This window comes from Camelina sativa, chromosome 14 (assembly GCF_000633955.1).
Source record: "Camelina sativa cultivar DH55 chromosome 14, Cs, whole genome shotgun sequence".
NCBI classification, from domain to species: Eukaryota; Viridiplantae; Streptophyta; class Magnoliopsida; order Brassicales; family Brassicaceae; genus Camelina; species Camelina sativa.
In genome coordinates, this window is record NC_025698.1 from 4,191,670 (window position 1) to 4,206,490 (window position 14,821).

The 14,821-nt window shown below is 40.0% G+C and overlaps 5 protein-coding genes across 6 annotated transcripts in view; 1 reads left to right on the plus strand and 4 right to left on the minus strand.

Moving 5' to 3' along the window:
- On the minus strand, window positions 68–2,464 carry LOC104739565 (double-stranded RNA-binding protein 1-like). Its single transcript, XM_010459964.2, has 3 exons — window positions 2,063–2,464; window positions 1,275–1,537; window positions 68–849 (listed from the first exon to the last, which is right to left on the minus strand). Exons 1-3 carry the CDS (start codon window positions 2,088–2,090, stop codon window positions 265–267), a joined length of 876 nt encoding a protein of 291 aa, XP_010458266.1. The 5' UTR covers window positions 2,091–2,464; the 3' UTR covers window positions 68–264.
- LOC104739566 (double-stranded RNA-binding protein 1-like) lies at window positions 2,481–4,684 on the minus strand. 2 transcript variants are annotated; one of them, XM_019236054.1, is made up of 4 exons: window positions 4,485–4,684; window positions 3,604–3,866; window positions 2,720–3,315; window positions 2,481–2,682 (listed from the first exon to the last, which is right to left on the minus strand). In XM_019236054.1, exons 1-3 carry the CDS (start codon window positions 4,507–4,509, stop codon window positions 2,737–2,739), a joined length of 867 nt encoding a protein of 288 aa, XP_019091599.1. In that variant the 5' UTR covers window positions 4,510–4,684; the 3' UTR covers window positions 2,481–2,682; window positions 2,720–2,736. The 2 variants fall into 2 exon arrangements, with proteins under 2 accessions (XP_019091599.1, XP_010458267.1); XM_010459965.2 differs by having other exon boundaries at window positions 2,481–3,315.
- LOC104739567 lies at window positions 4,950–8,241 on the plus strand. Its single transcript, XM_010459967.1, has 6 exons — window positions 4,950–5,183; window positions 5,266–5,455; window positions 5,688–5,774; window positions 5,901–6,269; window positions 6,800–6,944; window positions 7,157–8,241. Exons 1-6 carry the CDS (start codon window positions 5,110–5,112, stop codon window positions 8,098–8,100), a joined length of 1,809 nt encoding a protein of 602 aa, XP_010458269.1. The 5' UTR covers window positions 4,950–5,109; the 3' UTR covers window positions 8,101–8,241.
- Window positions 8,267–11,002, minus strand: LOC104739568 (protein NETWORKED 2B-like). The gene has a single exon (XM_019236029.1). The coding sequence runs from the start codon at window positions 10,991–10,993 to the stop codon at window positions 8,303–8,305; it is 2,691 nt and encodes an 896-aa protein (XP_019091574.1). The 5' UTR covers window positions 10,994–11,002; the 3' UTR covers window positions 8,267–8,302.
- LOC104739569 (probable ubiquitin-like-specific protease 2B) overlaps window positions 11,532–14,821 on the minus strand; it is a 6,490-nt gene continuing 3,200 nt past the window's right edge. The window contains exons 10-16 of the mRNA XM_010459969.2: window positions 14,393–14,620; window positions 14,256–14,311; window positions 14,081–14,168; window positions 13,724–13,814; window positions 13,327–13,446; window positions 12,580–13,011; window positions 11,532–12,495 (exon numbers count right to left, since the gene is read on the minus strand). Coding sequence (XP_010458271.1) covers window positions 11,851–12,495; window positions 12,580–13,011; window positions 13,327–13,446; window positions 13,724–13,814; window positions 14,081–14,168; window positions 14,256–14,311; window positions 14,393–14,620 — 1,660 coding nt within the window. The 3' untranslated portion in view covers window positions 11,532–11,850. The remainder of the gene's footprint in view (window positions 12,496–12,579; window positions 13,012–13,326; window positions 13,447–13,723; window positions 13,815–14,080; window positions 14,169–14,255; window positions 14,312–14,392; window positions 14,621–14,821) is intronic.

Consider the following 14,821-nt stretch of genomic DNA (forward strand, 5'->3'; position numbering starts at 1 on the left):
AACAAAAGAAAGGGAGTGAGAGACCGCTGAGTGAACCTTCTGTTTTATAACAACAAAGCAACCTCACGCTTCTTTATAACTTCAAACAAGAAGACCCACTTTTATAAATCTGTTCGAATGACTCAATCGACCAAATTAGTATTACATCAATGTCTACGTTAGTATTCGTTTTTTCAACCTGTGAACATTAGATAGGAATCACCAAATGCCAACATGACCAAGTAGTTACTATGACAAACTCACAAAGATCCCATCTTGAGATAGTTATGCTTGGCTTGCTTCTGTCTCAACACTCCCACATGCTACTTCCTTGCACTCATCCATGCACGGCAAAGGTTCCAGATTCAGCGTTGTCTCAATTTTCTCGGACAGATCGTTTTGACAATGCTCGGTGGGTTGAGGAGGGATGATCACATCTTCACTATCCTTAGCTACTTTGCGCTTTCCTTTCCGATCTTTCCTCTTGAACCGAGCCTTCCTGGATTTTGGAGTCTTGATGGTTTCTTCAACTGGGATCACTGCCTTTACCTCGAATGACTTCCTATCAAAAGGAAGTACAGTAAGCTGAGTGTTGAAGTTGAGTAGAGTAAGCTGAGTGTTGCAGTTGGCAAGGTTGTTTTTAGATTCTGACTGGATCGCTAAAAGAGCGGTTCTCCCAGCGCTTATCTCAGCATCTTTTTTAGTTCTTGTTGCAGCTCCAGTGTACTTTATGCCTCCAATCTCTACAGTACATGCGAATTGTGTAGCTCTCCCAAGAATTTCAATCTTTTGGCACTGATACAATGGAATCGCGTAATTCATCTTTTGAGCGTACTCTTGAAGAAGGTTCTTGCATAACCCCGTTTCGTTCTGCATTAATAAGTCATTCAAAGTTAGCCAAGAGCACATAAGATACAGAAATAGCCTAAGAATGTCCCTCTAGAAGTAGGCTATTCACACAAATCTGATAAGATTGAAACCCTAAGAAGACTCCTCCTAGGTTCAATTCACCAAAGAACTAAAACTACAGAAGAGACATGAGTTACAACAAGTGGATTCTTCAAACTCTCGAGTCTCGATCATTACCCAAATCAAGACCCTTGACAAACCAAGAAGGCCCCCTAACGCATTCTCACCGCTCTCTTTTAACTTTTAAATCTCAAACTAACCATAAAGTCTGCTGCAGAGCTGGCAAAGTTACAATTCGCTGCTAAACCCCCTACGCCTAGGCTAGTTGCAATATATTTCCAGTAAACTTAACAATTGTCACAACATAAGAAAGATGAGGTGCTTACCACAGGCTGTGAAACACATTGGCTTAGGTCACTGGATTTAGCTAATTCCTGGAGAGCAACCTCCGCAGCTGATTGTTCTGCAGCCTTACGGTTTAAGAACCAGGGCAAAGAGTTATACCTGACACCATCCAGTATAACTGTCGAATGGAAGAAAACTATGTGTGAAGGGCCTTCTTTGACAGTCTCATAAATAGGCGGTGGAAGCTTGTACTTCTGAGTATACTCCTGCAACCGGCTTTTGAACACATAGCACTTGGAAAAACCTGAGCAGGAAAAACTTCAAAAAAATGAATGAAAAGATAATACAGAAACATAGGATGGAGTAGGATGGTATCCATTACAGCAAAATAAATTCAAAAAAGAAAACACGGAAAAGCAGTGAACAAAAATACTCAATTGCAAATGTAAAGCTGACAACTTTCTCAGAGAAACTATACTTCTCCAAAAGGGGAGAGACAATGAACTTAAGTAAATGACATCCGAAAAGAGTAAGGTCCCCAATGGATGCTCATAGACGAGAGAGTAAGTATGACTAAATCAATCACAACCTGAAGTAGAATCAAGACAGTAGTCTCTTTAGAGAGCTGAAAACACTGGAAATTGCGAAATATGAAAGCTTTTCTCAGAAAGATCAACGCTTTAAACTCGCAAGGGAAAAATGCAGTTTTTTTCAATTTCCCAGGACGAACGAATAGAGCAAGAAGAAGAAGCGATTACAAAATCAAAACCCGGAAAAGAGAAAAATCCATTAACAGAATTGAAGACACTAAAGAAGGAAGGTAATTTACCAGAAGAAACATCATCGGCGGTGGTCATTCTCACGAGCAGAATGTAGCTGAGAAGTAGTATGGAACGGCGACGAGAAGAGCGAGAGAGAAACTTGTTCTCCGCACCGCGTGGTGAATGTGATGCTACGAAGAAGCGCCGAGACAAGATTTTAAAGCGCTTCACCAAAAACCCCTCCCCCTTCGACTCTTCAGTGTTCTCCCAGCATCTTTTTTTAGTTATTGTTGCAGATCTGGTGTACTTTACCTCCAATCTCTACAGTACACGGGGTTATGCAAGAGTACGCTCAAAAGATGAATTACGCGATTCCATTGTATCAGTGCCAAAAGATTGAAATTCTTGGTAGAGCTACACAATTCACATGTACTGTAGAGATTGAAGGCATGAAGTACACCGGAGCTGCAAGAACCGCTCTTCAAATGGCAAACAAAAATCATCACTTGTAAAGTTTATTATACATTGTTGTTGTATTCACGAATAGTGAGCCGATGTCAAAAAGAAAAGAAAAATACAAATATTTGAGCCCATATCTCTTTTTCCTTTCTATTTTTGGTTTTCCGTTCAACTTGTGAATCACAAACTGGCTATATAATCAAATAGTTACTATGACAAGCTCACAAAGATCCCAACCAAATAGTTACTATGACAAGCTCACAAAGATCCCATCTTGAGATAGTTATGCTTGGCTTGCTTCTGTCTCCACACTCTCAAATGCTACTTCCTTGCACTCATCCATGCACGGCGAAGGTTCCAGATTCAGCGTTGTCTCAGTTTTCTCAGACTGCTCGTTTTGACAATGCTCGGTAGGTTGAGGAGGGATGATCACATCTTCACTATCCTTAGCTACTTTGAGTTTTCCTTTCCGAGCTTTCTTCTTGAACTGAGCCTTCCTGATTTTCGGAGTCTTGATGGTTTCCTTAACTGGGATCACTACCTCTAATGTCTTCCTCTCTAAAGGAAGTACAGTTAGCTGACTGTTGGAGTTGAGTATAGTAGGCGGAGTGCTGTAGTTGGCAAGGTTGTTTTTAGATTCTGACTGGATAGCTAAAAGAGCGGTTCTCCCAGCGCTTATCTCAGCATCTTTTTTAGTTCTTGTTGCAGCTCCAGTATACTTTATGCCTCCAATCTCTACAGTACATGTGAATTGTGTAGCTCTCCCAGGAGTTTCAATCTTTTGGCACTGATACAATGGAATTGCGTAATTCATCTTTTGAGCGTACTCTTGAAGAAGGTTCTTGCATAACCCTGTTTCGTGCTGCATTAAACAAGCCATTCAAAGTTAGCCAAGAGCACATAAGATACAGAAATAGCCTAAGAATTCTCCCTCTAGAAGTTGGCTATGCACACAAATTTGATAACATTTAATACGCCAAGACTCCTCCTAGGTTCAATTCACCAAAGAACTACACCACAGAAGAGACTTGGGTTACGAGTGGACTCTGAGCTGGCAAAGCTAAAATTCACTGTAAACCCCTACGCTAGTTGCAATATATTTCCAGTAAACTTAACAATTGTCACAACACAAGAAAGATGAGGTGCTTACAACAGGTTGTGAAACACATTGGCTTAGGTCACTGGATTTAGCTAATTCCTGGAGAGCAACCTCCGCAGCTGATTGCTCTGCAGCCTTACGGTTGAGGAATCCAGGCAAAGAGTTATATCTGACACCATCGAGTATCACAGTCGATTGAAAGAAAGATTTGTGTGAAGGGCCTTCTTTGACAGTCTCATAAATAGGCGTTAGGAGCTTGTACTTCTGAGCATACTCCTGCAACCGGCTTTTGAACACATAACAACTCGAAACACCTGAGCAGAAAAAGAAAAAAAAATGAAGCAAAAAGATAAATCAGAGACATTGATGGAAAACCCTAGGATGCTATCCATTACAGCATAAGAAATTCAAAACAACAACAAGGAGAAGTAGTGAACGAGTCCTGAATAGCAAATGTAAAGGCAAGCATAAAGCTGACAATTTTCTCAAAGAAACTATACTTATATTTTTTTTTTGAAACCCCAAGCTTCCATATTTCTACAAATTGAGTCAATAAATCATCATCCCAAAAGAGTAAACACCCCAATTGATACTCATATATGACTATAATTACAACCTGAAGAAGAACCACAAGATACAACAAGTCTTATCTTAATTCTTTGAGAGCTGAGAAAAAAACCTAACTTTTCGACTTATATATGGGAAATTTGAATACCAAAAAAGCTTTTGCCAGAGAGATCTACACTTAGCACGAAATGGGAAGAGACACTTTTTAACTAAACAAAACTGCAATCAATTTCGACGAAGAACAAACTGAGGAAGAGCAAAAGCATGAATCTTGTTTAAAATAAACGGAACAGAGAAAAACCCATCAACAAAAACAAAAACAATGCAGAGATGATGATGAAGAAGAAGAATAAGAGGTAATTCACCAGAGGGAACTTCATTAGGGGTCATTTTCTCGAGCTGAAGAGAATGTTATGGTAGAGCACCGGGAGCGAAGAAAGGGACTACTTTTAGGCAACAGGACGCCCCGCGTGATGCCTGGCTGCTATGGAACCTCTGAGAGAGAAAGAGACGGAGATAATTTAAGGCTTTAAGCGGTTTCAGTTTCACCAAAAACCTTCTCCCCGTCCGACTCCTCTTTTAGTGGCTTTTTTCCCCCTCAAGGGCAGCAGCAAAAACGAAAAGGGTTGGGGGTTTCTTACGTCTTTTCCTATAAGGATTCATTAGTAAATTAGTAATCATGTTTCTAATTTCAAATATATTACATATAAAAAAAAACTTTTTATCTTACAAATAAATTATTTGTTCTCCAAGTGAGACTAGTACATATATTTAAAAGCCCATCTGAGCCCAAGTCTCTTTCTTCTTTCGTTCCCTTTTCTCTTCTCGTCCGGGAACGTCTTTGCCACACGCGCTTCAAACACAGTGGTGACAAATCCTATTCTCCGATCGTCTTCATCAGTTTTTTTTTTTTTTTTGGTGAAATTTGATTCGTTTGATACTGTTCTAAAGACTAAAGCCATAAACTTCTCTGTTTTTATAAATACGACAATGGTTAAAAGTAGTATCATCAATAGCCGGAAAAGATTCATTACTGAAGGCGACATCGCCACTCTTTTGCATAGGTAACAAAATTTGTCCTTTTTTTATTCGTAATTTTCCGAAAAAGGTTGTGTATTTGGGCTTCGTTAGTTGTCTTTAATGCAGGTATGATACGAAGACGATACTGAGAATGCTACAGGAGATGGCCTATTATTCCGAACTCAAGATGGATTGGAATGAGTTGGTGAAGAAGACTACTACCGGAATTACCAATGCTAGAGAGTATCAGTTGCTATGGCGACATCTTTCTTATCGAGAACCACTCCTCCCTGTGGAAGATGATGCTCAACCTCTGGTACTTCTTTTTTATTTTCTTACTCTAATTTATGTTTCACTACTTTGTGAATAATCCCTTATTAACTAGGATTGTGAGTGAGTGTGATAAAAAGGTCTATTTTGCTCTATTGGGGTTATACCTTTTCTTCACAATCGAGTGTTTTGAATACTTGTTTCAGTTCAGTGTGGGAGTTGCATACTGAAACTTCTTGGTAGCATTAGGGATCGATGAGTATCTCTTACATGTGCAGGATGATGATAGTGACTTGGAGTGCGAACTGGAACCTTCCCCTGCAGTCAGCCATGAAGCATCTGTGGAGGCTATTGCTCATGTCAAAGTAAGAAGGGATTCAAAGTTTACATTAGGATATTGGTTACATAGTACGAATATAAATATGTGCTTATCCGGAGTTCCCACTGTATCCAAAATTCATTCTAAGTTTTTGTCCCTATTCTTATACCAGGTGTTGGCTGCTTCGTATGTGCCAAGTGAGTCCGATATACTCAACGACACAGTTGAGGCTCCCTTGACTATAAACGTACCTTATGTTCTGCCTGAGGGAACTCAGGAACCATCTGAGTCTCCTTGGTCGTCAAGAGGGATGAATATTACTTTTCCGGTCTGTCTTCAGAAAGCTACATCTACTACTGAGGGGATGAATGGAAATGGTTCAGCTAGTAGTAGCATGGCTTTTCGGAGGAAAAGGAAAAAATGGTCTGTTGAGGAGGATGAGGAGCTGTTCGCCGCTGTAAGGCGATGTGGTGAAGGTAACTGGGCAACTATCATTAGGGGAGACTTCAGAGGAGATAGAACCGCCTCCCAACTCTCGCAGGTTTTGATTTCTCTTATTGACTGTTCATTATTCCTTGATTGTAGTTTAGGCACACTACCCTAATAGTCTTGTTCTTTGTATCACAACTAGTTTATGCGTCATCATCTATGTTCTGTTGACAATAAATGGTGGATATTGCTTCCCTGTTTTAGTTGTCGGAGGTGTCTGTAGACATTCACATACTAGAAACCCTTGTGGTAATTACTCTAGAAATATCTGTTGTCATCTATTCTGGTATGGACGTGGGGTTCCCCTCATTTTTCCGGGTTCAAATCCCGGCAACACATTCGTTGTATGATATGATTAATAGTCTCTTGGCAATCATAGAAGGTAGCTAATAAGACAATGTTTTATGATATATCTCTATCCATCTTTACATTTCTCCGGAAATATTCTCCATCAGGTCATTTGTGATGGTTCAAGGTATAAGATAAACAAATATTTCCCTACTTGGACGAGCATGTGACGTTTAGCATGTATTTATTCTTTTTCCTTTGATGGTAGTAACAAACTGACTTTTTTATATGTAGAGGTGGGCGCTTATAAGAAAAAGGGGTGATACTTCGACCTCTGTTAGGCAATCTGGTGTACAACGAACTAATGAGCAGATAGCAGTTAACCATGCATTATCCTTGGCTCTGGGAAATCGGCTCCCAACAAAAAAACTTTTAGTAGGTACATGTAGTAGAATAATCTTTTCCGCTAATTCTAGTATTTATTTTATACTAGTGGAGGCTTTGGTTTGGTTACCACTGGTCCACTGGCTATGTTATTGTCTAAACCAGAAAGTAGCATGCCTGTTTAACTGGGGTGGTGGTTTGTAGTTAAAATATTTGCGACACACATTTGTTTTTATCAGGTTATCAATTGGACTGCATTTGTTACAGGTATTTCGACAAAGACTTCGTCGCGTGGCATCACAGAAACACAAGCCAATGGGGCCTGTTCTTCTCAAGGTCAACAACAATCCAAACCAGTTGTTCAAGCATTGCCTGGGACAGCAACTTCAAAATCTCGAGTTGTTAGAAAAACAACAGCAAGCTCCATTTCCAGATTAGATGTAATGGCAACAGCTAACTCAGTAGCGGTTGCAGCATGTGTGGGTGGCGTATCGACTGCTGCATCAGTACCAAAGGTCGAACCTGGAAAAACTGATTCTCCTTGGCCCTCATGTAGTCTCTCCGTGCCAAAGGTTGAACCAGGAACGAGTGTTACCGCATCTAGTATCATTAAAGCGGTTGGACCTACGAATACACTGCCTCTCGCTAATGGAAAATTGAAACCTGTGGCGGCTTCACCATCTTCAAGAAAACGTCCTCTCATGGATCCTCGATCAGAAGGATCTACAATGCTTTCTGCTTCTGCCCCCTTGCCTTCTGAATCGAGGATTGTCTCCAATCAGAGAGTTTTTGCAGCTACTGTATTACAACCAGAGCCATCAGCTGAGACTGTCACTTGCAAACCAGATGGTGGACAGAAAGAGGAAGCTCGTGGGAATGGAGCAAGCTCACCGGCTGCAATCCAGCCAAATCAAATGACCTCAACAAACTCGGAGATTTGCAGGGGAAAACAGGCTACACAAGCTCAGTCCCCTAATCTTTTGCCAAGGAAAATTCCAGTAGTTAAAACAGCAATTCACGGTGCCACTAACCAAAAGTTGGTGAATAAACAATCTGATAAGACTGTAATACCATCCATCAGTGGAGCTTGTTCGCAATCTCAAGCCAAATGTGAAGTGAACAATAAGGTTGGTCCGGCGATCAAAGGGAGTAGTGTATGCGGAAAACCTGCAGAGGTTGCAACTATGGCAGGGACCGGACAGGGTGTTTAGTTCTTTTGATAGAGTCGTCGGATAAGTTAGTTTGGAGTTTTCATTTGTAAGTTTTATTAGAGGACCAAAAGGAATATATGATGTAAAGGAGGCCCTTCAGTACATGGTACTAATTAATATGAATCTCATATACTTACAATCTTCAAACTCTAAGACATATAGTTAGAATTGAATCTCAGGACTTATATAGGAGATCACTTCCTCAGCTTCTTTTGACATATTCAGGGAGCTTTACAGGTGCGACAATGTAGCTACACTGTTTCTGCAGAGCTGGAGATGGACTGACACAAGAGAAGATTGTTGAGGTTTGCTTCGGTGGTTGTTTGTACTTCTTTAACTTGACACCAAACAAAAATGACCGTAGTGGAATCCTAGGCTTTCCAGCTGATGACGACATGCCCTTGTTCGGAGATCTTGTAGACGTTCCATTCAAGATCCCAAGATTCTCTTCTAGTTTGCATACAACTCTTTCCACTTCAGTTCTCAGTGCTCTTGCACGATCAAGGCCTGCTTGAAGTTCGTTGAACACCCTTTTGTTCTCCTGTTTCATGTTAACTATCTCACCATGGAACTTTGCAGCCTGGTAACTGCTTATCTCTATATTGCTTACTTTCGTTCCTCCCAATTGAGATGTGACCCTTGAAACTTCATCTTTAATATTGCAAAGTGTTGCATACCTTCCTTCGAGTTCGTCTCCCAGCACTGCACTGTTCTCTAGCCATAACTGCAGCTCTGTCCGAATCTCTCTAAGGTGTCTATATATAGGCATTGCCTCTGACGCAAGTGCAGTGTTACTACTGCTTCCAGCATTACCCTGTTGCTTGCTTTCAAGTTTCGATAGCTCTGCTTTCAGGTCCTGAACTGATGTCTGGTACTTCTGTATCTGATGAACAGATGTACTAAATCTTAACCAGAACTCGATATTCTCCTCCAGCACCGCGTCAATATCTCCACGCACTTTTTCTTCCACAGTTGGAATTTTCTTTCTTAGACTGTTATCAATGTCTGCAAATTTAACATTAACCTCGTCTTCCTTTGCTTGTTCAGATGCTCTTTTCAAGAGTTCTCCTTGCTGATGTGGTGCCATGGAAATTGAAGAGTTAGAGCTATGAGAAATGCTCATACCTTCAGATAGGTTTCTTTCTACTGGTTGTTGAGAATCCTTGCGGGGGATTTCTGGTTTCTGGCGTAATAAATGAAAGTCCATGTCTTCACTAGAAACAGCATTCTTGAGCTCTCTCAACTGCAATGCCAGCTCAAAGAAGCCATCACGGTTCTTCTTCTCAACTTCACTCAACTTTCTCTTCACTTCTCTATAATCCCTTAAGACTGATGTGTATTCATCCAATAGAACCTTCTCTCTATCCTCCATGCCATCCGCAGGTAACAACTGCCTCCAGTTTCCCCTCTCCTCATCTTCTGCCTCTGTGCGAAAACATGTGCTTTCTGTTTCTGATGAACCACCATAAGAGTCTCTTGTCTCCAATTTCTCTTCTTGCACAGACTCTTGATCTCTACTATGTTTGACTACAATGGCCTCTTTAATTTCCTCTGCACTCTTTGTCTCTCTTTCTTCTGGAATTGAATCCAAATCCTCAATAGGATCCTCCCCCTGGACATCTACCGAGTGAAGCCCATCACCTTCGACATCTTCATCCATTTTTACTTCCTGTAACTTCCCAGATAAGTCTTCAGCTGTGCTATTAGCTTCAGTCAAGTGCTTCTGAAGATTATTGTTCTGATCTTCCACTCTTTGGAATAGGTTTCTAACTTTACTCAGCTCATCTTCAAGGGCCGTTATCCTTTTCTTCATGTCTAAGGAGTCTGATACAAGACATGCCTTGTCTTCCTCTACACCACGGATATGATCATGCAACTCATCTGTCTCTGATCTTAATGTCTTTACCAATGCCGTATGAGACAAAGCTGTTGTTTCCAGAGAGACCACTTTTTCTACAAGCTCATCTATCTTCTCTGTAAAGTCCACATTACTCAAGTTCTCATTCAAATTAACGTCTTTTGATTCTTTCTCAGATTCGCAACTCGATTCTTGACCATCAAAAGCTTTATTGGCTTGTTCTTCTACCTTAATCTCAAACTTGTTCCTCAGTGCTTCAAACCTCTCTGTTGCAGTATCAATCCTTTCCTTCTCAACTTCTGCATCTTCCAAAAATCGCTTCTGCGTTTCCTCAAGCTTAGCTATTGTCTCTTTACAGGAGCTTAGAGCAGTGCTTGCCACCAACGTCCTAGCTTCCTCATCTTCGATCTCTGCACCAACCCCAAACTCATCTTGTAAACTGCAAACTCTCTTCTGCATTTCTGCTACTTCATTCTCCAGATTCCAATACCTTTCATAAGACCGCTCATACGAACTCCTCACAAACTCCTTCTCGGTCTGCAGCACCAAGATCCCCTTATGAATCTTATCGATCTCCTCCAATGCCTCGTCTTTACTTAATCCGGAACTCGTCAATGCAGAAGAAGATGCCGAAATTTTCATAACACCAGGTCCCTTTCTCGACAACACCATCAGAGATTGGCTTTTGAACTCTTTCTTGGGAAGCTCAGGGACTTCTGGTATGTTAGTTCCACTGGGAATGAGATGAAGAGGCTTAGGTGGTTTCTCGGGATTATCATTATCATCCTCATCATCTTCATCCCCAAGAGGAAACGGAACATGTTCAGGGAAAGCGGTAGCGATCATGTGGTTGGCACTTTGAAGTTCTGTGGACAAATGATCATAACGTTCTGCTAAAGCACGGTATGATCGAAACGCTTCCTCTACGAAATTAACAATCTCAGGCCTTTTACGGTAATACATCTCCGCCCTTTTAGCAAAAGTGTCTCCATCTTCATCGATGATCTTAAGTGTGTACTTGACCTTCTCCTCCATATCTAGGAAAGTTGAAAATTTCAGAAACAACTCAATGAGGCTTTATTACTCTCTCGGTTTCTTTGCATTGAAATATGAACGTGAATAACATGAAGGAACGTACCTTGGAGATTGTGTTCGAGCCATTTGGATTGTTTTGTGCGTATGTGGCTGGCCCACCACCATGAATACGCATTGCTCGCTGCTCTCTGCAACATCAGATTCTCTTTATGATCTGCATTCCTCCTCTTATTTTTGCTATTGTTTTTTCCTCTCAGTTCTGTAATGTTAAATCATTTTTTAAAATAAGATTCTTATAACTTTAAAATTTCGAACTTCTTCTCTGTGGGTTTTAACTAGAAAACCTAAATTTGGAAGATGGTATATTGTTCTACCGTAAATGACTATATAAGACCTGGTAGTTCAACTGGTTTGTAACAGACAAAAAAAAAAGTGCTAACTGTTACATTGCAATATTGTTATAGAATACGTCAGTTCACCAATCATAAGAAACCATAACAAGATGAAACTGATTTCAATAAAAAAATGGAGGATTCACAAGCTTCTAATTAAATCTTATTACTTACTTACATGCTACTTCTTATCGTTTGGCTTTCAAAACACATGGCAAACAGCCAGGGCCACGACATTCGACTATAAATATCACTCGGACGAACCACAAAAAGAACTCTATATTCATCAACCCTAAGTTAACGCATCGAAGTTTTACATAAAAAAACGATGAAAGACATTGTTCTTTCCTTTTTCCTTTTAAACCCTCCTAAAACGTTATAAACACTTCCTAAATGTTTGATATAGATACTCTAAGTCTAACCATCCATGAACCAACACAAGACCCGTTATACATATCACAGTCTCTAAATCTTCTCCATCTCCTCAACTACACATGTGGAAGATGATAGCCTTGGCCGTTTTGCGGCTCGGTTCTCATCTTCTTCCTCCATCGGCTCCTCCTGATCACAATCATCTCCAACGTCTTCGCTCTTCTTGTCCCCAATTTCAAGATCATCTCCAACGTCTTCGCTCTTCTTGTCCCCAAATATAAGATCAACTCCAACGTCTTCACTCTTCTTGTCCCCAGTTTCAAGATCATGCTCCAACGTCTTCTCCTCGTCTTTGTCAACTTGACTCGATGGAACAACAAGCTCAACGTGTGTAGAAACGAGCTCTTCATTCTGAGTGTTTTGGTCAGTGTTAGAACCCATGGTTGCAGATAATAAAGAGACGGTCTCTCTTGGAGGACTCTCGCCCGTTTCTTCCTCATGAATATTTTCCATTGGGTTGTCTTCCATGGTTCCGATATCCTCTAAATCATTAGAAGTGCTTTTCGAAGTTTCAGATAACAAATCAGTCTCATCTTCCTTCTCCACCAGGGGAATACCAAGGTTCCATGAAGAGAATGAATTAGATGTTCTCGGAGAGGCAGTTTCAGAGATGCGTTGAAAGTTTCCCTCCTCAGCGTTCAAACACATAAACTCTTCACCAGTTTCCATGTCCACTTGCTGCCCAAAACAGAGCACATATAAGAAAATCAAAATTGACGTTTATAAGGAGATCTGATCATTAGATTGCGGAATTTTTAGTACCTCTCTTGACAATGAGTCGTTACTAAGATGATAAAACGAAGATGGTTCCTCGAATGGTTGTTGTAGTTGTACAAGTAATGATCCTGTGTTGTTGGCTCCTGAATCGAATAAATCTCTAAGTACCATACCCGAATCATTAGCAACTTGCGTGTTTCTCATGGAAGATCTTTCAAGTAAAGTCATTTCGATTCCTTGATCGTCTTGCATCTGCGTCATATTCCCGTTACAGTCTATCAAGGGGCTGCATCTCTCGGAAAGAACCTCAATATCCGTATGGTTATTGACGGTAACTGGACTTTCTGGACTTTCGCAGGACTGGTTCTCTTCATGTCTAACTTCCCGTGACCGGTTTTCAAGGAGCTCAAAAATCAACTTCTGAATTAGAGTACGCTTCAAAGAAGCCTCGGCAGGAGGAAACCAGTTCAGATAAAGCTGAGAAAACCAGAGAAAAGCATGATCAGAAAATAAAGAGACTGAAAAGAATACAGACCAAGCAGCTCTTAAGAGTATAGCACTTGAACTTCTTTCAAACTAATTCTTCTAATCAGGAAGCCAGCAGAAGATTATATTTTGATTAGTCTGAAAAGAGACAATTTCTACACTAAGCAAAAAAAGCAGTAAAACAACTTGAGTAACCAACCCGAGAAAAATAAATATTCTAGCAAGCATCTGCGAAATGATTGCGGGTGAAAAAGATTCAGTTTGACAAAAGCATATCAAAAAGTAGCAATCAGAATAGTGACTTACAAAGTTGGAAGCATTATATATCTTGAAAGGGCTAAAATTAAGGGGAGCTTCAGCAAGAAATAGCTCCAGATAGTGCAGCAGAAAGAGGCCACAGTCAAATGAGTTTTCCTGCTGTGGCAACTGAAAGAAAAAGAGCATACTTGCCATCACATAAACTATCATTAACAGCTGCAAAATATCTATAATTAAGAATGAAAATTGTCGAAGTTGAAATAGAGTTTTCTAACTTTCTACCTCTGAAAATTCGACATACAGAATTATACAACCCAAGTAAATTCTTCAATAGACCAAAAAAGGGGTTTTCACAACAGCAAAGAACGTTTAAAAAGGTTTTTTTCAGACTCCTTACTATATGTCCTGGAAATAGCAAAAGTATTTTGTAGGTTAGAGGTCGCACCTCAAGTGAGACAAACCGCAAATTCATGAATCTAGAAGAAATATCATCTGATGTCTCTTTATGCCTCTCCTTCCATTCCTCGCACAAGTAACTAAAAACAGCAAAATGCTGTTATCAGCAAATTGCATTACCCAGCTTAAAACTTGAACATTTTAGCTCCACACTTAATTTGAAAGGATTAAGGTATGGTGCTACAACACATTCTTCAACAAATAAGATCAAGAGAGCATGAGGAATGTAGAATATCATCTCGTTGGCAACTGAGAAATGTAAATAGATGACGTATATGCAATGCTACCAAAATCAGAAGAGACGGAGATTAGAAGACAAAATAGGGGTGCAAGGGAGCTAACATACCTTTGGACTAAATTTTTAAGCCCTGCATGGCTCCCTTTTATGGAATCCATATGTAATATGCATGGTACTTTTTTGGTGTCATCCAAGTCTAGATCAGCAGAATGAGACAACATAATAATAAGAAACTGGATGACCATGACTTAGTAAGAAAAAAAAAAGTGAGACGTGACATTACCTGTACAATTAGCCACTTCACCAGGGTGACATATGACTATTAAACTCCAGTGAAGACTGTCATTAGAATTTAGCATCGTCAGATTTTGAAGTCATAAAAATATAACATAAAGAGAACTGCCATAAAATTCTTCTCACTTGAAGTTCACCGGCACAAAAATATAGTCCTTGCTAAACATGTCCACCTTCCTTGTCCACTTACGGACACGTAGAAAAGCAGCCTTTCCATCAGCTATACTTGAGGGATCTTTGTCAAGATCAGCAAGTTTCCGGAAGAAAAAGCTGTTAAAGAAATGAAATCTCTGTTTTTCCTCCACTTGAATCTGATTCTTTAGATAACTGTAAAAAGTAGAAGAACACACCAACAAAGTTGAATAAAGTTCGCATCACAAGAAGTTTTCAGTATGACTGCAAACACTGCATTAGTAATATTGTGAATTATAATAAGACCATAAACCAAGTGAGAGATAACTAAACAGCAAACCGAAAAATAGTTCACTACAGAACATTCCAGAGTATTGCAACGTTAAAGCATTGCATTAAAAAAAAAAAAAAAAAAAAAAAAAA

Excerpts from the sequence above, each read along its gene's own strand:
- LOC104739565 (XM_010459964.2), bottom strand. The coding sequence starts at position 2,090 with ATGACCACCGCCGATGATGTTTCTTCTG. Across the intron at positions 1,538-2,062 it reads CGCCGATGATGTTTCTTCTG|GTTTTTCCAAGTGCTATGTG; the intron begins GTAAATTACCTT and ends TTTCCTGCTCAG. Across the intron at positions 850-1,274 it reads AATGTGTTTCACAGCCTGTG|AACGAAACGGGGTTATGCAA; the intron begins GTAAGCACCTCA and ends TTATTAATGCAG.
- LOC104739566 (XM_019236054.1), bottom strand. The coding sequence starts at position 4,509 with ATGACCCCTAATGAAGTTCCCTCTG. Across the intron at positions 3,867-4,484 it reads CCCTAATGAAGTTCCCTCTG|GTGTTTCGAGTTGTTATGTG; the intron begins GTGAATTACCTC and ends TTTTCTGCTCAG. Across the intron at positions 3,316-3,603 it reads AATGTGTTTCACAACCTGTT|CACGAAACAGGGTTATGCAA; the intron begins GTAAGCACCTCA and ends TGTTTAATGCAG.
- LOC104739567 (XM_010459967.1), top strand. The coding sequence starts at position 5,110 with ATGGTTAAAAGTAGTATCATCAATAGCCGGAAAAGATTCATTACTGAA. Across the intron at positions 5,184-5,265 it reads ATCGCCACTCTTTTGCATAG|GTATGATACGAAGACGATAC; the intron begins GTAACAAAATTT and ends TCTTTAATGCAG. Across the intron at positions 5,456-5,687 it reads AAGATGATGCTCAACCTCTG|GATGATGATAGTGACTTGGA; the intron begins GTACTTCTTTTT and ends TTACATGTGCAG.
- LOC104739568 (XM_019236029.1), bottom strand. The coding sequence starts at position 10,993 with ATGGAGGAGAAGGTCAAGTACACACTTAAGATCATCGATGAAGATGGA.